The sequence below is a fragment of the Adiantum capillus-veneris genome, chromosome 1, assembly GCF_014529385.1.
Source record: "Adiantum capillus-veneris isolate H3 chromosome 1, ASM1452938v2, whole genome shotgun sequence".
Taxonomy (NCBI): Eukaryota; Viridiplantae; Streptophyta; class Polypodiopsida; order Polypodiales; family Pteridaceae; genus Adiantum; species Adiantum capillus-veneris.
Genome location: NC_140931.1, coordinates 144,910,318 through 144,935,801, shown reverse-complemented (window position 1 = coordinate 144,935,801; position 25,484 = coordinate 144,910,318). Strand labels below are relative to the sequence as shown.

Genomic DNA, 25,484 nt, shown 5'->3' with positions numbered 1-25,484 from the left:
TCTCTCTCTCTCTCTCTCTCTCTCTCTCTCTCCCCTATTGTCTGTGTATGACGTGCGTTATCAAATTCAATGCGTCTTATTGGCGGTTGTTATGTGTTGGGAGCTGTTTATGCACACAGAGCCAGCTCCCCTTTGTTGTTTCAAATCCCCTTGCTCAGTTGTATATTCGGTACTTATGTAGTACCTATGGGATGTTACCAAAACTCTGAGTTTGCATGCTTGGCAGGTGAAGATTGGTATGGATGTTGCTGCATCAGAGTTCTTGACCAAGGATGGGAAGTATGACCTTGATTTCAAGGAGCAACCCAACAATGGTAGCAATATACTGAGTGGAGAAGCACTTGGAAATCTTTACAAAGAGTTTGTAAAGGATTTCCCTATCGTATCGATAGAAGATCCTTTCGATCAGGACGATTGGAGCTCGTGGGCTGGCTTGCAAGGAGCTGTAGATATCCAGCTTGTTGGAGATGACCTTCTTGTCACCAACCCAAAGAAAATTGCAGAAGCCATAGGAAAGAAGGCTTGCAATGCTTTGTTACTGAAGGTGAGGTTCTGAGTTTGCTTGTTTTTCCAATGTGCAACTTTTGCTTTTGGTATATTCATGCCGATTCTCTTCGTGCATATGCTCTTTGAATAGGTCAATCAAATCGGTTCTGTCACGGAGTCAATTCAGGCTGCATTGGACTCCAAAGCTGCAGGTTGGGGAGTCATGGTGAGCCACAGAAGCGGAGAGACAGAAGATACTTTCATTGCAGATCTCTCCGTTGGTTTGGCGAGTGGACAGGTAATGGATGTGTTTCACAGCATGATTTGGATTCCAAACGACATATTTGATGAGTAAAATCTGAGATGAGGCTTTCTCTATCTCTCCTGTTTCTTAGATTAAAACTGGAGCTCCATGTCGAAGCGAGCGTCTGGCAAAATACAACCAGGTATGAGTGTCTGACATTACAGCCATATCCTTTATGGCTTGGTTTGCATGAGTAAGTCTTAGCCCTAGCTACAAAATGATGTCTTAGAACTTTGGGACATCGGTGCACATGGCGACATGGCCAACTTTGATTAGTCGGTTTTGCTAGATGCTCTCCCTAGTCTTATCATCCTGGAATCTTCTTGTTACATGGAGAGAAAATAAGCCAAAGGCAAAAACAGTCTATAGCAGACTTGAGAGGAGGAAGAAGATTGATGATGCCCCAAAGTGGTGCACACAGCCCAATGAGGCCAATTACCAAGGGAGCAAGGCCATTTTGTAGTGTCAGCTCCCTGTGGCATGAAAAATGCAATAAAAAGAGTGTGGAAAACATTTACATTTGTAGTTCCAAGATCAAAAGCCAAAGCCATGCATGGTGTTAAGAAATTTCGAGGTAGTGAAATCTTTTACAGTATTTATTGTGCAAGAGCAATAGTTTGCAACACTAATTGAAGGTGCAAGGGCACACATATTCATGCAGTTCTTTTCTGCTGCACTCTAAAAATAATAACCTTGTTCACTTGAAGTAAAAAGACTTGAAGTAAATGGTTGTCCTGCAGCTATTGCGCATTGAAGAGGAGTTGGGGAATGTCCGTTATGCGGGTGCAGACTTCCGGAAGCCATGAAAACTTGGAAGATGATTCAATAATGAGATGCAGGTTTTTTAAGTGTGAAGCTTGTTTTGCACTTCCAAGAGGGTGATAGATGTCAGTCAATACACAACAATTTTGTAGTAGAGCTTGCAATCAAGCACGCGAGGCCCTTTTGCTTTAGTGGAGAGGTCAGCTTTTGTCTTGGTTTATTAGAATTGAGGGGTTAACAAGTCTCATCAAAAAGCGTGCGGGTGCAATTCTGGTGGTCAATGAATAAAATTGAAATGCATTTAATACTCTTCTACATATTGATGTTCAAAGAAAAAAGGATTTTCTTCTTCTTACAGATCAGGGCTATATAGGTCTGATGCAATCAAGAGGATGTATCTGTTTGGTGAGAGTCAAGGCAGGGTTTTGCAGATCAGAAAGCTTTGTTAGTAAATAGGTGATTAAATGTCAATTAATAAACAAAGAGGAAAGCAACCCATACGTACAGCGTGACTACATTTTAAACTTTTGATAGAATGCCGAAAATTTTGTTTCAACGATTCTGAGAGTTTCATGAGGCCTTGTGATAGCCAACATGAATTATTCTGATGGAGTAAAAAGCGTAACCTGATGGCGATTGCTGTTATGACGCTGATGAATGCAGGGTGCTGTTAAGTGGTCTTCTCCAATTCTAAACACAATAGAAAACAAACATTCTGATCTCTTGGATTCCAACTACTCTCCTTTTTTCTTTAATCAAGTTTTGATTAAGTTGGTATGAAAATTAAGGATGGATCGAATCCCCCTCCCCCTTCCTAGAAAAAAAAAAGACAAATAAGTAATTAAAGGAAAAAGAGCACACAACACTTTGAGTTTATATTTCGAGAGCATCTCAGAATTTGTCAAAACGAAATCCGGATGTCAAGTTTTTGGAGTGATCACTAAAATCACTTTAGACATTGTGGGCTTCCATTACGGTATGGTTTGATTGATGCTTTATAGCCACATTCTTGGCAATCTAAATGTAATGTGACATGGAATCAATGAAAATGCAACAATTAATTTCTCTCTCTCTCTCTCTCTCTCTCTCTCTCACACACACACACACACACACACACACACACACACACACATTACTTTTTTTAATATAGTAATGTTAGATTGAATTACCAACGGGAAATCTCAACACGAGGAAAACCCATAGAAAATATTACCACCACCAGTAAATCAGAAGCGGTCAAAGTAGAGCTCGTAATGATCAAGAGGGAGCTTGTCCTAGCCATAGGCAACTTGAAGAGACTCTCGAAGAGAAGTCTTGAAAAAGGAAACGAACTCCACTTGAACCTACTGAAACATGAGGAAATTATGTGCTCTCCACACGGGCCATAGGACCTAGAACCTAACCTAGCTGAAGAAGCATGCATACAGCCGAAGTAATGAAATGCATATTGGGAGATCGCGCGCGTGTGCGCACTCTCGAGCAAACCGAACATAGGGAGAAAGAATGGGTTGTCAGAGATCCTACCCTATTGCAATGTCGCGGGGACTCCAGAACCTCGGCCCACCTATGCATGCCAAACTACACCCTTGGTTTGGTATAGGTAGTACCCCCTTGCGCATGTAGCTTCACATGTAGTAGGGTTAGAGCTCCATCTCCCTTATCCCTCAAGAAGACTATTCATAAAACTCTCTCTCTCTCTCTCTCTCTCTCACAAAGAAAAACACAAGTACTCCGGATTTGAGTTGCAACTCCTTTCATGTTTCCCTCGCCATTAGGCATAACATCCCACAAAGGTGGTTCTTTTCTGAGCTTGGTACTATGACACTAATGTGGCTTCATTTCAAAGTGGGAGCGACCACGTATAAAGCTCTCTCTTTTTGTCTCTCTCATCTATATGGTCACCTAAGAGCATAATAATCACCTTAGGCTGAGGCCCATGTTCCATTCTAGCCTGCAACAAGGAATTTTTTCATAGTATTTGCTCATGCCTAAGTTCTAAATCAGTCTAAACCTTGGAGGTTGAGTCAATTTCTATATAAGTTGATCAAAATCCAGCTACAAAATGCAGAAGTAGCAAAATATGCATTGATACCCCACAATTTGGCTTTGAGAACATTTTAATTTGAGCATGGGCTAGTCTTTTAGAATTCAAATGAGGGGTCAAAACCAAGCTTGTAGCTTTTGTGTGAATCTTTTACATGAAGATAACATTTGGGATCATTATTCTCTTCTTTGTGGATTAAACATGATATCAACTCATTCAAAAACTATGATCAATTAACTTTCAAGTTGAACCGTGAGCCTAGTTGCAATCTTTTTGGTATCTGTGTTCTATAATGATATGTGGAGCTATATTTTTCTATTATGGCAATTTGAAATACCAAGCAAAGTGCTTATGCAAATAGGGATCTAGGTTGTCAAGAAATTTATTATATATACGTTACAAAACATTGACAACTTCCACTTGACAGCATCTTAGATCTCCCTTTGACCATGAGTGCACATCATGCTTCTTCACTCATTTTGTTTTTGACATCTATGGAGGTGTTTTCTATTATGGCAATTTGAAATACCAAGCAAGATGTTTATGTGAGTCTTCTTGAGGGGTAATAAGAAATAGGAATATAAATTATTGCTCCCATTTACTCATCATCTACCATTGATTGCCAATAAATTTATTATATATGTGTTACAAAACACAGTCAACGTTCACTTGATTGCTAGCATCTTAGATCTCCTTTTGACAATGAGTGCACATCATGCTTAAACAATTGGAATGTCAAATAACCTTGAATCATGTGGTGCTGTATGATTAATCACATTTTTTTCTTTTAAAGAAAGCGTCCATACATATTTACATGAATTCACAAGCAATAATGGTTAATGTGATGGTGCTTTTTTTCATTAATCTCAAAGGAATTAATGATAATGCTCCAAAGGTCCTAATAAAGTCAATGAAAGAGATGTATGACACTTGAATTGAAGAAAGACACGGGAATGCAAACCAAAGTGTAACCTTTAGATGTTTAGAGTATCCACTTTACTAAGTGGCAAAAGTTATAAACAAAAGTCTTCTCTTCTTCAATAGATCACTAGTCTGTGTGCTCCGTGGGACCCGTCCTTCAAATCCCTAGATACTTTTAAGGACCCATGCTTAGTATGGATTGATCTTGGCAACCTTCCATCATGGCTCCATGGTAACCTGAAAGACCTAGCCAACACGCTGGGAACCCCTCTCTTCATCCCATCTAATAGGAAACTCTAGAAACAAAGCATCCATATGTTAGGACATTCGGAAGCCTCAAACACAAAATATGGTTGTAAATGTGGGGGCCGATCTTAAAGTAATTTTGTTAAAATTTTGTACATTCTTTGGGGAATGCTTCAAATGCAGCGGATTTGGAAATTTCACAAAAACTTGCCCGAGCAACCTCGCCAACATGGTTGATCCCAAGAGGAAAGGATGCCCTCACAGAATCTACTCATGTATATAGAAAAGTTGGAAAAGCCACTCATAAGGGTACTCCCTACTCAAAGAAGGAAGGACAAGCCAATGAAATCCAAGCTTTAAAACTGAAAAAGAATTTACAAGTACACATTGCTGAGGAAAACAAGATCATTGCTAATGGCAAAAAGGTCGCCCTATAATTTTGATTCACATCTTTGTCCCACCAAAAATCACATGCCTTGGTAATTTTAAAGATTTTTCTCTTGCCTGCCTTTACAAGGAAGGATGTTGGGTGGCCTAATATAGCATGTAAACGCTTCACCTCAATCACTTGCCATTGGGCAAAGATGGAGCGACCTCACAAACTGAGGTCGCATCGATGGACCACAAGGAAGAGGAATTAATCTCATGGAGGATGAAAACCAAAAGAAGACTATAGAGGAAGCCATTCTAGAGGTTGATGAGGAGTTTATACCTCTGTCTCAATGATGGAGGAATTAACTATGCAGTCATGGAATGTGAAGGCCCGTAAACTTTGCAAAAAGCATGTCCTTTTAGGATGCGGTATGTCAGGCCTAGGGTAAGACCGGGTAGGCCAAGGGCCAAGACTCACATGTGGCCAAGGGGTGAAAGAGAAATTGATAGGCAAGAAGTTTGTGTTGCGTCGACTACTTCATGCTTGTCTCACCACCCTCTCTCTCTCTCTCTCTCTCTCTCTCTCTCTCTCTCTCTCTCTCTCTCTCTCGCTCGGTGTTATCTTGAAGACTTCTCCCAAAATTGAGAAGTTGACATGCGTAGAAACTCTAAGCTCTATTTGGTAGCTGCAATCTGGAGGCCTTTTATAGATGGTGTTGAAGCGGAAGAAGAGGGAAGGTGCCTTTGTTTGTGTTGAAGGAGGGAGGAAGAAATAAAGAGAAAGAAATCAAACTATAGTTTGAAGAAAAGAACCCATAATATCTTTGATCCACAAACTAGAACCAGCAAATTGCAATGGTCTCTGCTCCAACCCCCTCACAAAACTAGTAGATCTTGATCGTGTCTCTCTTTATCACCATATCTACATATGCATTTGAACAACAACAACATGTGATCCTAGCGACAATTATATATCCATATAAATCAATGTGATGATGAAGGCACCTGTAGATAGCTAAAGAATGTGACTTTGGTATCCTTGTGCTGATGGAAAAAGGGAGCCATTCTCTCTCTCTCTCTCTCTCTCTCTACAAAATTTACTCCCTCCCTAGATTTACCAGCCAGATAGTATCATACACATTGCAATACAAGCACATGAAACTACTAACCAAACTATGACACCTGTCTAATCGGGTTCGGTGAACGTCCATGATCTTGGACATAGGGAAAACCCACGTCGCATGTCTGTCATATAAAAGCACAACCACTCTCCTAATATGTAAGAAACTTGTGAAACAAATGGGGACCCTAGGGAGCAAGGGCTACCAATGCTAATGGGGTGGACTACACCTAGGTGGACTCCCCCTAGGGCCATCGTATCCATCCATGCACTTTACTTCCTCAATTCACCTTCTACCTTGTTTTCCCTACATGCTATTGAAAATAAGAGGCCGATTGGCCTTGGTCTTTTTCCTCTTTCTGCCTCTTCTCAACCAAGGAACAAGCCATATCAAAGAGGATCCCAACTAGTAGATACGATCCCATATGTGATACTCAATGTGGCTAAATTGTAGAGGATCTCAACTCCCCCTCCCCTCTCTTGACCTCCCCAAGCCCCATGCACCAATAGCCTTTGACGGAGTTATTTAAAAATAAATAAATACATAGAGAGTATGTAGCCACTATTTTTTTGAGATTGCTATGGTCAGGGGGGCTATAGAATTATTTTTATTTTGAGAGGAAAATCTCTGTGTGTGTGTGTCTCATCCTTGCTTCTGGAAAACCTATGATGAGCATGTGGCGGAAAGTGTTGCCATGGAACTCTTAATAGTGCATGGTCACATTAGAGAGGCAATGTGAGATTTTTTAAATTGTGTGGTAGATCGGGTGAGCCGTTGTTTGCGCCCTTCGTAGGGCTTGGAGGGGTGGCTTGCACCATTTCCAAAAAAAAGGGCTTGGCAGAGGAAGGTTGAAAAAATAGGGGTCAGAGCTGCCCGATGGCTCACTCCAATACCCATTTCCCTCCAAGAATCGAGTGCCCTTGACCTCCAGCTGGACCCACCCAGGCTCCGCCTTGTTGCAAAAGCCTTCTTTTGCACCCTCAACGACAAGGACTCGCATGGAGCTGAGCGGAGTAGCTCCAAAAACCCGCGAGAGAGAGAGAGAGAGAGAGAGAGAGAGAGAGAGAGAGAGAGAGAGAGAGAGAGAGAGAGAGAGAGAGAGAGAGAGAGAGAGAGAGAGAGAGAGTCTTTTTATAAAAAAAAACCTCCCTCAAAGGATCTGTGCCGGCGTAGATCTTTTGAGGAAGGTCTTTTCTTTGTTTGAACACAATCTCTCTCTCTCTCTCTCTCTCTCTCTCTCTCTCTCTCTCTCCTTTTGTTCCAAATGCAGAAAGTGAGTAGGGTGCACAATTTTGGGATTGTTTCATTTAATATGAATATGGAAAGATGCCTTTAGTTGAGTAGAGTTAAAGGGGAAATCAAAAGGGGAGGGGGCAGAGGGTATTTGTGAGAAAAGGATGCTAGACAAGGTGAATGAGTGGGCAAGGATAGGAAAGCTAGGGGTTTTTCTTTTTATTGGGAAAATCAAACCTTATAGGGGGCACATGTGCTAACGCAAATGGCTTAGCTCAATGGTTTTAGTATCATGGGTACACCCATCTGGCTTTGATGCTTGTCATTGGACTTGTTGGCCTTGACAAAATCCTATTCAAGAGAGAGTGTGTGTGTGTTTTTTTATTGAAAAGCCTGCCTCAAAGGATCTACGCCAGTGCATATCCTGTCTCTCTCTCTCTCTCTCTCTCTCTCTCTCTCTCTCCCCTTTATTGACATCATTATATAGATCTATTTGCAAGCCTTATTCATTAGTTAATTAAGTGCCAAGATTCCATTCCGTCCCATTTGCAAAAGAAAAAGTCTCTACTTCTCTTGTTCCCATGCTCATTTCCACGCAATATCCTGGCCCTCACCTCTGCCCAGCTTGTCGGGCGTACCCCTCCTTGGGTACACCTTTGTCCATCCCCTCAACATACGCCTTGTTGTAGGCTCAACTTCTTTGCCTTTTCGCCTCACATCGCCACATCACCATTGCTTACTCTACATAGCCCTCGTCCACTTTACTGATCCCTGTCATATGTCAGTCTCTCTTTGTTTTATTCCCACATGCGCTTGCTACCCTTCGTCCCTGTTGGGGGTTTCCATCGTTGCATAGCTCAATGACCAACAAAATTATCAATCCGGAGGGATGAGATACCCGGCTAGGGCATGGGAACACTCACACGATTAGTGAGCTAATCATGGCAACACGAATGGTGACTCTACGAGGTGATCTTCTTGGCCTATGGAGGAGCTAAGCCACAATGATGGGCAATCTCCACATCCACTTCCCTTCACCTCCAATCAACTCAATCACACACACTAACGATTGCAAGACGCACACAACACTAATCCTATCATGCAACACACTAATCACAAGCACACACACATAGATCTATTGAGCACCACACTCTAATCAAATCTACATGCACACACAAACAAGAGAGGGTACTTACACAAGATTAGAGAGGGATTAACCATTTATTAGTTACGATCTAGCTAATCAAAGCATCATCAGCAATCACAAGAAGCATGAGAGAGGCATAGTGAAAGAGAATTAAGCATTGATTAGTGTTAATCAAGTCACATGAGCAAGGAGAAGCTCAAGGACTCCATAGCCACACACCTCAAGAGCTCTCACCAAAGTGCGCTCTCAACAAATGAGCTTGAGAACCCTAATTTCTTTTACACACTGCCTTACGTTAAACAATATGTTGTGCAAGAAAGATTTTGAGGGGTTTTTCAGGAAGATGGTGTAGCTATAAAAGCATATGACATGGCTTTGCAAACTGGCACCCCTTTAAGAATGGTTTTTGTTGACGAGGATATGTGCTCTCATCTTACTGTGCACTGTGCGTGAGTGTTGGACTCTACGACACTCCACCGTTTGTAAGTTTATTTAGACTTCAACGCTTATGCTCATCTCATCCAGCATGAGCAACATGACTTAGATATGCTCAACTCTTACAGCTTGAGCATAAGCCTAATAACTATGACTCTTAGCACAGACTTTAATATGACTTGAAGATTTGGGACTAATGCTTTGCTCATTTTATGGCTCAACAGCCCGACTTTGACTATGCCAAAGAGTGTTTTTTGCACCCTGGCGACTTGACTTTTTACATTCTTGTGCTTACTACAAAAATTTCTTCAAGTAAAAGTAAGCTCAAATTCTCAAAAAGAGGATTAGTTTGATGAAGGACCAAGTTGGCATTGAAGGTTTCTTTTACCATACCTGTTTTATCATCTTTGAATCTGCATTCTCGTTGGTTGGGTTGTCCTTCTTTGACTGTGAAGACTCCATTATGTGTTTGATTCTCCAATTAGGCCTGTTGATATGAGTCTTTGATATTGTTGTAGGTTCTCTGTTCAGTGTCGGCATTTGGATTTTACTAGAAGCATTGGAAGACTTAGGAATCCAAATCTCTTGTTGAGCTTTGTATCTCTTTTGTTGACTTTGCCTTGCTCTAGGTCTTGTTGAGTTCTTGAGATCTTCATGCAGACCTGGTATAGTTGCAGTTGGCTTGTGGTTGATTGGGAGCCAAATCTTTGTATAACCTGTGTAGAATCCTTGTCTAAGAGGAAGATTCTTTGAGATCCATCTTTGTTCTGTATCCTCTTGAGAGTTGTGGTAGACTTTAGCATCTTTCGATTGTGTTCTAGGTAATGGAATTATCTTTATCTACTTAGCTATCCTAGGATATTGTTGAGGCTGATACCTTGTGGGCCTTCTTTCTTGGGAGGGCCCTAACTTCACTTCATATGCTCTAACGTGCGGTTTTGGTACCCATATCTGTCTATTACCTCCATAGTACTCCTATTATTTTAAGCTCCATTGTGATGCTATCCATCCCATGTGTTTGTCTTTCCGTGTTCATTTCTTGTCTTTAATCCAAATTGGATCATTGACTTTAACTAAACTGCTCGGAACAAACATTTGCTTGACTATCTTTTACTTTCTTGAGTACTTTGGCTGAAATATCTTTGCTTTTTTGGTTTCAGTTGGGTCAGCAATTGACTTGAAGTTCTGAAAGCTCAACTTGCTTGAAGAAGCTGATCCATGAGGGTTCTTTGATGTAGAGGCATATGTTGTCACACCTTCTTTTGCTAATTGGTGAAGGGTCCACTTTGGCTTTACCTTTGTCTGCAAGATTTGTCTTTGATGCTTGTGACTTTTGCAACTCTGAATCTAGCATTAATGGTACTAGTAAATGTTGATGGCTACCTCTTTAAAAAGAGAGTATTAACATTGTATCTTCTTTGTAGGCCTTGTGTTGGTCTAACCAATGATGTCCAATGACGACATCTGCAAGAATTTCCTATGAAGGCTTCACCTGAAACTTTACTTGCTCTTCATGATTTTGGATGCTAAGGGTAGCAACCATTTTTTTTTGACTTGTAGCCTTACCCATGATTTCTCTAATATCTAGCTTGCCTTGAGTAATTTCTAGAATGCTTTGAATGTTGTTTGCAACCATATTGCAATTTTCTTCTTTATCTAGTAGAGTAGTGTATTTGACACTTGCTCCTTTTATACTGCTGAGAACTACAATAATTCTCATTTTTGGTTCTATTGAAGATCTTTGTTTTGCTTTTGCCATGGTCTCATCTTGATCTAATTGTGTCTCTATGGAGGGTAGCTTGAGACTTTGTATTCCACTCTGACTTACATCGGATGATTCGACTGGTAATAATGAGTGATTGATCTTTGGACTTCCTATTGCTTCCTGACTTTTTGCAACCTCATTCTTCTTAAATTTTGGCTTTGGTGGCATTGTCTGCTCAATAGCTATTGTGGTTGCTTTTTGTTCAGTTTGATCTGCACTTGCTATTGCCTGATCTGCTTTAAAATCTTTTGAAGTTCTGTTCAATGGAGATGAATCATCTTCAATAAGATCTTCCATTTGAATTGTGCTTGAGTACTTTGTGCTGTCGTCCGTGGGTGACCATTTTTGGTCTTCATTCTTTGTTGTCTATGATGACTCCGTCATGTTTGCATTTTGTATCTCTAACATCTTCTGGGCCATTGGCATTTCCATTATGATGTTGTCTGGCATATCCTTTGCTGTAATCACATGGAATTGAGCTATGATGATCTGTGAACTTACTTCAATGGTGGTGGAGATGATTCCCCAGCATTCTGCTTGTTTGTCTCCAGATACGTTCACAAATTCATGAGAATCTTCTAGCTGTGGTTGGCCACATCTTTTCCAAGTGCAAAAAGACATGAGGTTCCTGTCTAGTTGAAAATCTATCTTTACTTCTCTCGACAGTTTTTTTTCGTTTTCACCAACAATGTTGCACTTGATCGTCTCACGATTTGTGCTTGAATTAACTGCTTTTGCTGTGGCAGTGCCCTTGGGTTGAGCTTTATCTGCATTTTATTTGCTTTGATCATTTTCTTCAATTGATGTTGACTCCATTAGTTGTAATGTTACACTTTTGTTTGCAATTGATGAGCATTATCTGCCTGCATCTGGGTAACCCTTGATCTTAATAGATCCACTCTACTTTTTGGCAGAATCTGTCCCTTTTGTGGAGATTTCAGTGGAGACCTTTGTGTAGATTTCTAAACTTTAGCTTCCGTTGACTTTGGCTTTTTTGTCAACTGTTCTGGCAGCTTGAGGCTTTGCATCATCTTGAGATAGTCTTTGACTTTAGTCTTACCATCCATAGGGGTTTGTACAAGGTCATGATCTTGCTAATATTTGTTACCATGTGCATCTTGATATGCATATGTGAGCTTGGTCATATGTAAGTGTTTGAACACTATTGGATTTGTCGGTTTTTGGCTTTGACTTGTGGAGATCAGCTGAAAATTCTGTCCTTGATGGTCTTCATAAAGGAATTTATCTGTAGACTTTGAGGGAACCTGGGTCAATTGGAAACTTCCTACAACCATATGACCTTTCAATGGTTTCTGCTTTGAAGGGGTCTGTTGACTAAAGGCTTTAGGACTTCTAACCGGTGTAGCATTTCTTGGTACATAAGCTGAGCTTGTTGGATTTACAACTCCCCTCTTCTTAGGGTGATCACTATAGTCTGCTTCATTGTAAGAGTTGAAAATTGTTTGGCTCTGGTTTAGTCTCACCTTTTGGGACTGTGAAGGTACACTTTGGGTAGCATTGTTGATGTTTGGCATCTGCGAACTTTCTGCATAGTTTCCTATGTATCTTCATGAAACATGACAAATTATTCCCCAGTCAAGCTGTAGATAGCATTATCTTTGCCCTGATATTTTCTATCCCATGGGTCTCCTATGATATGAGCTTTTGTGGTTTCAAGATCCAAGGCATCATAGATGCTAGACTCTCGTCTATATCTACGATTGTTTTGGTCAAAGTATATACTCGTTTGGTTACAATGACGAAGCTTGATTTTCGATGGAGGAGAGTTTGACTCTGAACAGATTTTTGGGTTCACTCGGGTAATATCCTTCAGCTCTAAAGAGGATGGGCTATAATAGATTCTTTCCTTTGAAATAAACCATCCTTTCTGATCTACTGGAAGCACTTCTATGAGCTGGTATGTGGGCCGTTCAAACACTGGTTGATTATTTTTGCACTGTTTCCCTTTTTGGTCTACATAGCATGCATATGAATTATGTGTACCATACAAAGCTAACATCATTATGTTTGATGCGTCCTTTAGACTCGTGAATGATTGCACACTTGTGGCAGTGGATGCAAAATCATTTGCAAACCTAATAGTGTTTTCAACCTTCGGTGATATCTGGACATCTTGACCAAATTCGTGCAGGAATTTGTTGTTCAAAGAATCAATTTTAAGCTTTTCAAGTGTCTATGGATCTTTATGCTGATTTTGAATTTGTAGTGCTTTTACTGGTGCCTCTAACGGTAATACAGAATCATTCGATGGCATTAAAAGTGACGAGTTGGATGCACTTACATCGAAATTTGCATTTTCAATTTTCTTTGTACCTTGCTTGACAGTTGATGTGTCCTTGTTGGCTGGATTTCTTGGACAATCTTCAAAAAAGTATCCACCTTTTCATCCACAATCTGGGCAATATGCAATGACTGTTGGTATTTCATTTGGTTCTGTCATGTCAAGCTCGAGCTGAGAAGTTTTTGTTTCTGTGCTTGCCAAATTGTTGGCTAGAACACTAAGCATCAAGCTATAAAGTGCTCCATATTGACCTTTGTACAGTCTTTGGCTTTCTTCTCTAATTAGACTGGCTTTTATTGGTTGATCTGTTGGATCTTGCAATTTTGGTTCTCGACTATAGACTTGACCATTGTAATCCATGTACAATGACCCTGATTGCATAAGCACCAACTGTTTGTTTTGTTGGCTTGTGCAAACTTCTGGATAAACACTTGGGTTGACTTTTTGAACTTCTATCTGCACTTCATCTTTGAGTTTGCAATACTTGGCTCCATTGAAATCTGTGAACATCTGGGAGTTTTATGAATCAGGCTTTACTGTGATCAATAGAATCTTGGCTCCTGTGTTGCTTTTGCTGCTCATCAAGTATCTATAACCTTTTGAATCTGTATATAAGATTTTATCTCCATTGTAGCCATATAGCTGTAAAATCTGCTCTGCTGCACTTGTGAATGTGTTGCCACTGCTGCTAGCTTGCTTTGCTGTACTTGAACTCTTGGCTCGATTTGAGTCCATATTGACTGGTTCTATAAAAACTGTCTCCTGGCAGATTTTGGTATCGATTAGCAAAATTTCTGCTGCTTCGGTTTTGATTATACTTTTGAAACAATGAAAATTTGGGCTTTGAATAATTTGATTTGCAATCCATCGAGATTTGTGCCCCTGTTCGTCCGATTAGAAGCTCAATTTGTACGCTTGATTTTTGAAAACTTTTTAAAAAAATTCTGCCGCTCACGGCTTCGAGCTGGTCTTTTTGCTCGATTTTTATTTCGGTCGTTTATCTGCTAATCTAGGTCGCATTGTGGTGTGTGATTCTCTCGGCGGTGTGTTTTTTGCTTTTTTGCCTCTTTCTGGCTCTTTCGACGACTTCCCTTTTATTTTTATTAAACTTTTGTGAAATTTTAAATTTTCTAAAATTTTTAGTATTTTCACGATTTTTATAAATTTTTTTTTTGGGAAAGTTTTGATTTTTAATAAGTTTGTCTTGTTATTTTGTACTTTTTTTGTGATTTTGTAAGTTTGATGAATTTTTTTTGAATATTTTATGAAATTTTTATTTATTATGGTTTTTCCTGTCAATTTTTGATTTTACAATGAGCTTTTTGTGAGTTTTATTATTTTTTTACATTTTTGTGAATTGTCAGATCAATTTTTGACTTTTTATGAACTTTTAATAAGGTTTTTGATTTTTTTAATAAATTTTTGATGAGTTTTTTAATTTTTTAAAACCTTTTTATGTTATTTTTTTCTATTTTTATGCATTTTTATTTTGAATTTTTGTGTTCTTTTTTTTGGTGAATTTTAAGAACCCTTTTTTTTAATTTTTGGATTTTTAAATTGTTTTTGTGATATTTAAAGTTCTTTTTTGTGATGTTTTTTTCTTTTTTGTTAAACTAATTTATTTGAAATTACTAAATAAAATAAAAATTTACCTGACTTGGTGGCGGGGCTGACCAACGGTGAAGGTGGAGGGCCCTGGCACGCAGCACGAGACGAGAAGAGAAGATAGTATGACGCGGCGTGCAGGAGCCTGGGATAGTGGGTCCTGGCGTGCAACAGAGAGAGACGAGAGAGGGACTATTGACTGGCCGGCAGCATGACACGGCGTAGGTGCACAAGATTGGAGGTGAGGTAAAAGCGGGGAACCCTTGGTGCAACACTGTAGCATCAACTGCGAGCGGGCCCGGGCCTGAGCAGGGCAATGAGAGAGAGAGCGCGCGACAAGCCGGGCAGAGGGGGGTACGTGACAAAGAGGTAGAGAGAGACAAGGCGGCAGAGGGGGTGTGTGTGTGTGTGGGTAGCCTTAATGGCGCCGGACAAAGAGGAAGAGAGAGGGCGGGTCAATGGGTTGCGCCGAAAGGCAGGGGAGCGAGAGAGAGTGAAAGAAGAGAGAGAGAGAGGGTTAATCATCGCAATTTTAGAGAGAGGAACAAAGAGTTAGAGAGAGAGTGAGGGGGTTAGAGAGAGAGTGTAAATGATCACTGGTGGGAGAGAGAGAAAGAGGGAGAGTGGGAGTGTGTGTGTGTGATGGATGGTGTTCACGCGTCCGAAGCAAGAGACATGGAGGCAACAGAAGAAGAACAAATATTATTTTAACGTTGTAGGAAACTATCCCAAGAGACCGTAAAGATCTATCCGACGAGAAGGGTTTATGCGCCAAAAGGCAAGGGCGTTGAAGCTCGAAAACCTTTTTTTTTTACTATTTTATTTTCAAACGTCCAAAATTGCCAAAAATAGGCCGAAAATCACCCGAGAACACAAAAAATCATACGAAAATCCCAAAAATTTATAAAAATTATAAAAATATCTAAAAATCATTGGCAACGATAATCGAACACTTTCAACACGCATAAGCACACCAAAAATAGATGTTTTTATCGAAAACGACAAATTCGACAAAATCATCAACTCGACCTCTGAAAATAGTAAAACGGTCAAATTTTGGCAAACAAAAGCCCAAATGCGCTCAAAATCAAGCTGTAAATATGCATTCAAAAGAGCTCGTAAAGATCACACGATATTAATTTTTTAACGGAATTAAACAAAAATTAATACAAAAATTAGCAAAAAATACCAAAAAATTATCCGAAAAATACAATTTTTTTGGATAATTTTCCACACATAGGGGATTTGTGCGGCCAAATAAAATTAAAAAAAGCACATCAATTCAATTGCCAAATAATTTCATCAATAAAATCCAAACTAGAGAATTAAATCGGCAAAATTAGTGGCAAAATTATGTCAAAATTTTACGCATTTGGAGTGTGTAAATCCCTGTTTTGAGCTCAAGAATGAAACAATTAACCATTACACACATCAAATATGCAATCAAAAATTGAATCAATTATGCACATTAAGCACCTTTTAGGTGCACACACACACACTAATAATTGACAGTTTTTACCAATCATTACGTGCGCACACAAAAGGGTTAATCTTGTCAAAATTGCAATGTGATTTTACAAATCTTTAGTTGGGCATGACCACAACACAAATTAACCATCACAATTGAAAAATCATTAAGCACACATTGATTTTTAGGTGCACAATCAAGGGCAAAATAGTGTACACACATTTAAAATTAAGCATATACACACTCAATTAGAATGCACACACACTTGATTTTAGTGCACACACACTTGCAATTGACCATTCAAGCATGCTATTAGATCAATTAGGCACACAACTAGCAACGCACATTCACCAATTAGTAATTGAGACTTTTCAATTTCATACGCCACCAAATCTGAAAAATTTCGGCATTACGATAGCATGAAAACGAAATCATAGCATCAACATTGCATTGCAATTAACATAGCATCAACATTGCATTGGCATTGACATTACATTACATCATTGTGGAGTCTTTACACAAATCTACATATGTTTAGATTCTAAATGTTGGGGTATAGGCGCCTATGCCTTGCCCGGCTGCCCACAGTCTGGGCGCCCACTGACTTGTATACCTTATACATAACATAAGTTTATAGGGGGCTGCTCACTCATTGAGTCTCACCACCCATATCTGTGTGTCGTGGGTCTCCTTCTCTCTCTCACTCTCTGTCTGTGGTGCTCCCCGATCCCCTTCAATTGGTATCAGAGCGACAAGTGTGGGAGCGTAGATGGACGGCTTCGCGATGAACTCGTCGGCTATGGCGGAGAGGTCACAGATCTGAACAAAGAAATAGAGGAGGCTTGTGGACATCCATATAGAGGCTTGCAGGAGAGCTCTTAGGAGCTTCCTAGTGCTCACAGATCAGTCCACAGTTCCTCTATAGATCAGCCCATTGTGTACAACATCTTCCCTCTTCTCGGCAAGCTTTGCAACGGCTACATCCGAAACAGATTGGAGCTTGGAGCTTCCATAGACATGGAAGCATTGTGAGATTGATGCATTCAGCTCACGCATTGAGGTGGGAAGTGAGTTTGAGCCTTTCTATGAGCTCAAAGAAGCACAGAAGAAAGTTGTTCAGTTTTTGGAAATTTGACAACAGTCTACTGTTTTGATCATAACTTGAGCTACAAATCTCCGATTCCAAAACTTTTTGGTTCAAAATGGAGCTGGCTTCAAGCTCTACGACTTTGTAGAAGAAATCATTTTCTGATTCGGAGTGCAGGTGGGTCTGAAATTAAAAACACAGAGACTATTTTTCAGGACAGTTTTGGGCTCTGTTGTTTTCTTTGCTGCAGACAGCTTATCCGTGCACACTGCAGGTAGGAGGCACATATGAGGTGGATTGGTTTGATTTGCTTGATTGTGAGCATTTGTAGATATTACAAGATCGGGTTTGACTCCCAGGTACAGGTTGAGTCTAGTACTCCCATATGTGTTGCCAGTTGCAGTTGAGTGGTTCTTCTGTAGTGTTGTGGCTTGCATACATGGTCTTTGAGTGGGTAATGCTCTATGTATGCTTATGTGGTGAGTAGTAGATCTTGTGAGCAAGTGCAGAGGTTGGTTGTGGATGATATGTATGGTCATCTGTGGTACTCTTTGTGAGCATTTGCTGGACACAGGTTTACAGAGCTTATGCATGTATGTTGAGTGTAGTTTGATGCGCATTGATTGCTCATTGTATTGAGCTTGCAGGACAATGATTATTTTGTGTTGATAGCTATTGTGCGTCGAAACTCTGGCGAAATTTTCCCAGGAGTTTTATGCGCATCATTTATGCGATCTAGGTAGAGATTGCGGGTTGCACTCAGCATTTGCATGCGGTGTTCTCTGCAGGTGGGAGATTTGTGCGTGTGTATGCATCGATACCGCACAGTGTGGGCTTGGTGATTAGCTCATGGTTTGACAGGCGTACAGTTATCTTGGCACATTCACAGGAGTGAATATTGTGATGTATGCTTGTGTGGCTACGAGCTAGGTAGCCGGATTCGAGCACTAATGGCTTGAGGTTTTTCAGCAGGTTTTAGCTACAGGTTTACAAGTTACAGACAGGTTTGAGGGCTTATTTGGACGCTGAATTTTCAGCCATTTTTTCCTCTTTGCAGGTGTCCATGTATGGCTCAGTTGTAGGCTGATCTGGGACACGTTTGTGACTTGTTTATGCAGCTGTTTAAGAGTTGAATTTTGGGACTGTTTTGGGCCTGATTTGCAGCCATATTTTACAGCCATACAGGAGCTTGGTTTACTCTACAGGAGCCTCGTACACTTGGCATTTGGGATTTGCATCATTGCCATTTGTGGAGCACAGTGTGGTTACACTACTGCGAGAGATTTTATGCGTGGATTCGCATGAGCATTGTAGGTGCTGGTGAGCTCTTTTTCGGAGAGCATTTTCTCGTTGCAGGTTGCTTCTTTTGGATTAGTTGAGTGCATTTCATTGCTACCGTACCTAGAGTAGAGTTACAGCTCTTGGTTATTTTTGACATTCACTTATAGTAGTCAATATGTGTGAGGCTTTCGAGTCTAGTACAATGACTCATGAGAGACGACGTTCTCGTTCGTGTCGGCACTTGAGATGTTGGCATTGTGGTCACACATGGCACATTAGACGGCGATGCTTTCGTCGTATGAGACAACACAGGAGACATGCTAGTCTCAAGGATGCAGTAGATGCTATAGGCTTCGTTGACTTGACAGTTGCAGGATCAGATACAGTGTCTGAGTACCCTAGTGACAGTGAGGTCACATTTGCTTCCTGTATTACTTCTGATTTTTTGACGTCTGAGGATAGTGAACTTCTTTTGCAGTGGGTGCTAGACAGGGACGCTACTTTTCATGTCACTCCGTATCGTGACTGGTTCAGTAGCTATTCTAGCAGAGTACATGGTAGTGTGCGATTGGCAGATGGGTCACTGCATGAGATTGCTGGTTCAGGAGATGTGAGACTGTCATTACCGAGCGGTGCATCGTACGTGCTCAGAGATGTGAGTCATGTGCTAGATTTGACGATGAGTTTGATCTCTGTTGGTCAGCTCAGGGATAATGGATGTCGGGTATCGTTGCTTGAGCGATCTTTTGCATTGCATTTGGGTTCGCTAGTGATTGCGAGAGGTGCTAGAGTTGGCACATGGTACCCATTGCACGTATTACTGGTGCGAGATGGTCGAGTCTCAATCTTGTTACAGCCATGCAGAGAGCGAGAGACCCGGACAGTCTCTTTTGCTCATGGGTTGCAGGGTGCTTTGCATGGAGTGCAGAGTAGTGAGCTCGTTGTGCACACAGTTGGGGCACGACATGAGCATTCACACAGAGAGGTGACAGAGTCAGACATACATGCTTTGCTAGTGACTGAGCAAAGCAGAGAGTCAGTTGTGCGAGATACTTCTATGCAGGATAGAAATGTAGAGCGGTCTTGCTCTAGTGAGTCACGACAGGAGGAAGTTGTGCAAGAGTCTATGCATAAGGAGTTAGAGCATGAGAGCTCTAGTGAGTCACAGAAGATTGAGTGGTCATGTTTGCAGTGGGTGATTGCAGAGGAGGATGAGACGTCAGTAATTATGCAATCATTCCTTTCTATGCTCGACAGTGAGCATGGGGATATAGTTGTGCAGGATATGTCTTCCAGCAGACACCTAGAGAAGTTGGTTTGCTTTGAGGTTGCACGATAGGTTGATGCATCTTTTGCGGACAGTCAGGAGATGCATGTGGCTGACACGCCTTGTCAGTCAGAGATGCCTATTGCCAGGGATATATATGTTGATACATGCTCTGTAGAGCTAGCAGGGACCGCTAGAATTGCAACGGCATTCGGTGGTCTCATGTATGGGATGCTGATCTTGAGACCGGATATCGCAGCTGTAGTGGGAGCATTTGTAGTTGGGGTTGTCAGTCGTTTGTTGACTGATGATGGCATAGTGCACGAGGGAGATATGCAAGTATTGCGTACATACTTGCAGTTCGTGTGCGGTACGTCTGGTGGTGTATGGACTTACACGGGAGCAGGACAGCCGGATGCACACGATCACAGCCAGCCAGTGGGCATCGGTTGAGAGTGGTTTTCTCTCGCCTTTTGTAGTCTTTAGACTAGGTTCTCTTGCTTAAAGGCACAATCGCCTTTAAGTGGGAGGTTGTTGGGGTATAGGCGCCTGTGCCTTGCCCGGTCGCCCAGAGTCTGGGCGCCCACTGACTTGTATACCTTATACATAGCATAAGTGTATAGGGGGATGCTCACTCATTGAGTCTCCCCACTCATATCTGTGTGTCGTGTGTCTCCTTCTCTCTTTTACTCTCCGTCTGTGGTGCTCCCCGATCCCCTTCACTAAAGAGGTTGAGAATACCACCTTGATTACCTTTCCAATGAAGATCGATTGAACGGTTGAAAGCTCCAATCCTTCGTAGAAAATTAGTGTGTAAGTTAGCAAAATTAGTGAAATTAGCAAGGGGTTAGTGTGAAATTAGAGTGCGTAAATACACAATTGGCAAGATACGGTTACAAATTAGGGAATAATGAACACATTGCTTCATGCACACACATCCAAAATCCAGAAAAACATAAACACACAAGTGAAATTAGTGAGAAAACACATCCGATTATGCCACAATTACACTAGCGTAAGCCATCGTCTCGGAAATGGCGCCAAATGTTGGGGGTTTCCATCGTTGCATAGCTCCAATGACCAACAAAATTTTCAATCCAGAGGATGAGCTACCGACTAGGGCACGGAAACACTCACATGATTCGTGAGCTAATCATGGAAACACGAATGGTGACTCTATGAGGTGAGCTTCTCGGCCTATGGAAGAGCTAAGCCACAATGATGGGCAATCTCCACATCCACTTCCCTTCACCTCCAATCAATCAATCACACACATTAATGATTGCAAGACGCACACAACACTAATCCTATCGTGCAACACACTAATCACAAGCACACACATATAGATCTATTGAGTACCACACTCCAATCAAACCTACATGCACACACAAGCAAGAGAGGGAAATCAGACAAGATTAGAGAGGGATTAACCACTAATTACTTATGATCTAGCTAATTAAAGCATCATTAGCAATCACAAGAAGCATGAGAGAGGCATAGTGAAAGAGAATTAAGCATTGAATAGTGTTAATCAAGTCACATGAGCAAGGAGAAGCTCAAGGACTCCATAGCCACACACCTCAAGAGCTCTCACGAAAGAGTGCTCTCAACAAATGAGCTTGAGAACCCTAATTTCTTTTACACACTGCCTTATATACCCAGGGTAAAAATATGCAATGTCCGGGCGTCCAAGGCCTTTAGGGCTCCACCACTTACTGAATTTGCTACATGAGCACACTAACTGACCCATTCTTTACAGCTTGGAACTCCCATTGAGCCCGTAACATATTAAAATAATACAATGGCTTGAAATAAATCGAGAATTTACAATACATGACCATTTTGGAAAAATGTGAAAAATGTGTAACTCCAATCTTTACTGCTTCTTTGTATTCATCCTCGATGTGCATCTGTACGTCTTTGGTCTTTAGCAACTTCTGTTAACTGACGTTGACTCAGTTAATAGTCCCTTGCCATTTGCAAGTCTCTCCAGCCTTTCCTTTTCTCCCCACACTACCTATGAAGCCTAGGGAACTACCTTGTAGGATTCACCACCCAACCTCCGGTATATATAGCCCTTAGCCTGAATCCGCAGTTCACACTGGTAGCTGGCCTCTTGGCCTTGGTCCGAAACCCCCCCGGGTATGCCCTTGGAATGAAATTACTCCCCCCTTGGAGAAGTGTTTTCGTCCTCAAAAACAAAAGTGGGAAACTTTTTCCTAAGAACACTAATGTTTTCCCAAGTGGAGCCTTCCTCAGGTCGACCTTTCCACTTGATTAGAGCTTGACGACGTACATGATGGCGCGTAGGTAAATCATGATAGTCGAGAATTCACTCAGGTTTATGCGGTGGGGTAGGAGGTTCAATGAAATCGACTAGAATCTATTGGTCAATTACATTGTCATCCCCATGTAAACATTTAAGTAAATGGCTTACATGAAATACCGGATGGACACGAGAGTGTGTTGACACAAGAGTGTGTCGATAACAAGAGTTTGTAAGCACGATCACCAACTTGCTTGAGTATCTTGAAAGGCCCACAATATCTTGGAGATAATTTAGGTGTTGGCCCAGTCTTTAGACTTTTTGAATGCTCTGGCACACGCAAAAACACCTCTTTCCCTTCCTCAAAGGTAACTTGTCGACGTTTCTCATCGGCGTACTTCTTATATCGATCCTGCGCTTGCTGGATATTCTGACAAGCGACTTTCAGCATATCCATATGGTCTTGGAGAAAATCTTGAACCTGCTGGAGTTTTTCGGTTGCCAACCCCACCATAACGGGTGACCCAGGTTGAAAACCATACATGAGCATGAAATGACTAAATCCATTCGTGACATGCTTAGCACTGTTGTAAGCAAAATCAAGAAGAGGTAGATACTCTGCCTAATCTATTTGTTTCTTGCTAATGTATGCTAGTAGCATATCCTCTAGCACTTGGTTAACTCGTTCAGTTTGACCATCCGTTTCTGGATGATCTGCTGTACTGAGGTTGAGTTGTATACCCAATCGTTTAAACATAGACTTCCAAAAAATGCTTGTTAAACTTGGAATCACGATCACTCAGGATGTTACTTGGCAATCCATACAACTTGTACAGATTGTCCACAAAATAACTTAGCTAATTTTAGAGCCTTTATGGTTGACTTGGTTGGAATAAACTTGCATAGTTTAGTCAACCAGTCCACGATCACCTATACCGAGTTATGACCTCGTATAGTGGTTGGTAAACCCACAATAAAATCCATAGAGATACTTTCCCATTTCCCATCGGGAATCTCCAAAGGATGTAAGAGTCCTCCTGCCTTCAGGCACTCTGCTTTGTGAACTTGACATTTTTGGCAATGCAAGACATAGTCTTGAACAAAGCCATGTAAACTTGTCCAGTAAAACCATCATCTTACAAGAGCATAAGTCTTTTTAATACACGGGTGCTCTACACTTGGACTGTCATGACATTCGTAAAGAATTTGGCACCAAATGTCCGAGTCCGTCGGTACACACTCTCCCCTTGTGGAGTAGGTACCCATTATTGATGGAAAAATTCTTCCATCTTTGCAGTTCATCACTCAACAGAGGAGAACTGTGTGTGGAGGTGAACAAAACACTACCAGCATTGGAGTGAGAGGATCCCTCATTTGCACATGGCTCCATACTTTGGAGTATGTGGCATCATGCTCAGATTTTCCCTTCAGAGAATCCAAAAACTCACTTTGGAGTTTCGTGAACAAAAGAGAATTGATCTCCGGCATACGACTAAGAGCATCAACCACCACATTGTATTGTCCTTTATGATTAGGGTTGTTCTTATCCGTCAGATAGAATGAGACGTCCGGTGGTGTCTCGTTTGGTCAAGGCGTCCAATCCGTCCGGTGGCTTTTTTAGTCCGTTTGACCAATCAACGGTCAGTTTGACCGTTTTGAGAATTTTTGGGTGCACTTTTTTTGGGAGGTTTTTGGGTTGCCTTTTGGCATAGGATCCCTCCCACCTAGCCTAGGATCCTCCCCCTCACCTCCCACATGCCTTGAGCCTAATCTCTCTCTCTCTCTCTCATTGCTTTGGACCTTGGTCCTTCAACCTTGGATCCCATTAGGCTCTCTCTCTCTCTCTCTCTCTCTCTCTCTCTCTCTCTCTCTCTCATTGCTTTGGTCCTTCACCTTGGATTCCATTAGGCTCTCCTCTTTCTCTCTCTCTCTCTCTCTCTCTCTCTCTCACACACACACACACACACACACACACACACACACACACACACATATTGTGAAAGAAGCTCTTAGACTTTAGTGTCTCTCATATCTTTTTTGCCCCTTCTTCCACTTTTTGCACGATTGAGGCATAAAAGGCCTACTTTTTTGTATCATCTCGATTATCAAATCTCAACTAAGCTTTTTGATTTATGACATATGTAATGCAAATCATGGTTCATGTCCATTGTGTCTCATTGTCTTGATTCTCGACTCTTGAGTGTTGGCACTTGGCACTTGCAAGTTGCCTTCTTGTCCAATGTGATAATCAATTGTCTAATTGTCTCAAGTGTAAAATCTAGGCTTGAGAGTTGCGTGTTTTTATTTTTGAATGTACGTAACCATGTCGTACAACATGAAATTTTCTAGTTCAATGAGTACCATACGTCTTTGTACGTGGACAAAACGTACGTAACCATACGAGACCACCCTGTTTACGATAACGGAGCTTTGCTTCATACTCCTGAAAACCAGTCTCATCCCACCTGGCCTTTTGACCCTTCAAGTTGGTTTGTTGTGTTAACCATTTTATGCTTTTGTGGTCAAACACAATCTCAAACTGAGCTCCATACAAATAATGCTGCCATGTGTTTAAGGTAGGCACTATTGCGTAGAGTTCGCGCTCATAAGCAGAATAATTCTGCTGTGCTGAATCAAGCTTCTTGCTTTCAAATGCAATTAGCCTCCCCCCCTGTAGAAGGACTGCTCTGAAAGCACAATTACTGGCATCCATTTCCAAAACGAATGGCTTGAAAGGATCCACAATAGCTAGAATAGGAGCTGTAGCTAATGCATCATTGAGTGTATCAAAACTTTGCTATTGAGCATCCCCCCACTGAAAGGTTTTTCCTTTGCCCTTCAGTTGCTCCGTCATTGGAACAACAATATTAGCATAGTTTTTGTCGATAAAAACCTGCAAATCCCGATAAAATCTGTAACTCTTCCAGATTTTTAGGATAAGGTCACCTCCAAATGGCATCCACTTTGGATTGATTCATGTGTAGCCTATTAGCTGAGATAACATGCCCTAGATAATGAATTTCCTCCTTGAGAAAGTAACACTTTGATTCTTTGGCATATAAGTTATTTGCTTGTAGCAATTTAAACACCTACCTCAGATGTTGCAAGTGCTCTTCCTCAGAAGCACTGTATACGAGAATGTCATAAAGAAAAACGATAAAAAATTTGCCCAAGTACGGTCTCAAGACACTATCCATGAGTATCATGAACATTGCGGGTGCATTGGTTAACCCAAAAGGCATAACCAAAAACTCATGATGTCCAATTTGTTTTTGGAATGCAATTTTGGGTATATCAACAAGTTGAATACGTACTTGGTGATAGCTCGACCACAAGTCTATCTTTGTAAAAATACAAGCATGAGATAGATTA

The 25,484-nt window shown here is 41.1% G+C and overlaps 1 protein-coding gene across 1 annotated transcript in view; it reads left to right on the top strand.

The window, feature by feature from the left end:
- ENO1 (enolase 1) overlaps positions 1-1,909 on the top strand; it is a 44,199-nt gene extending 42,290 nt beyond the window's left edge. Inside the window, exons 5-8 of the mRNA XM_086521584.1 lie at positions 227-544; positions 638-784; positions 882-932; positions 1,531-1,909. Coding sequence (XP_086377710.1) covers positions 227-544; positions 638-784; positions 882-932; positions 1,531-1,596 — 582 coding nt within the window. The 3' untranslated portion in view covers positions 1,597-1,909. The remainder of the gene's footprint in view (positions 1-226; positions 545-637; positions 785-881; positions 933-1,530) is intronic.
- The last annotated feature ends 23,575 nt before the right edge of the window (positions 1,910-25,484 follow it).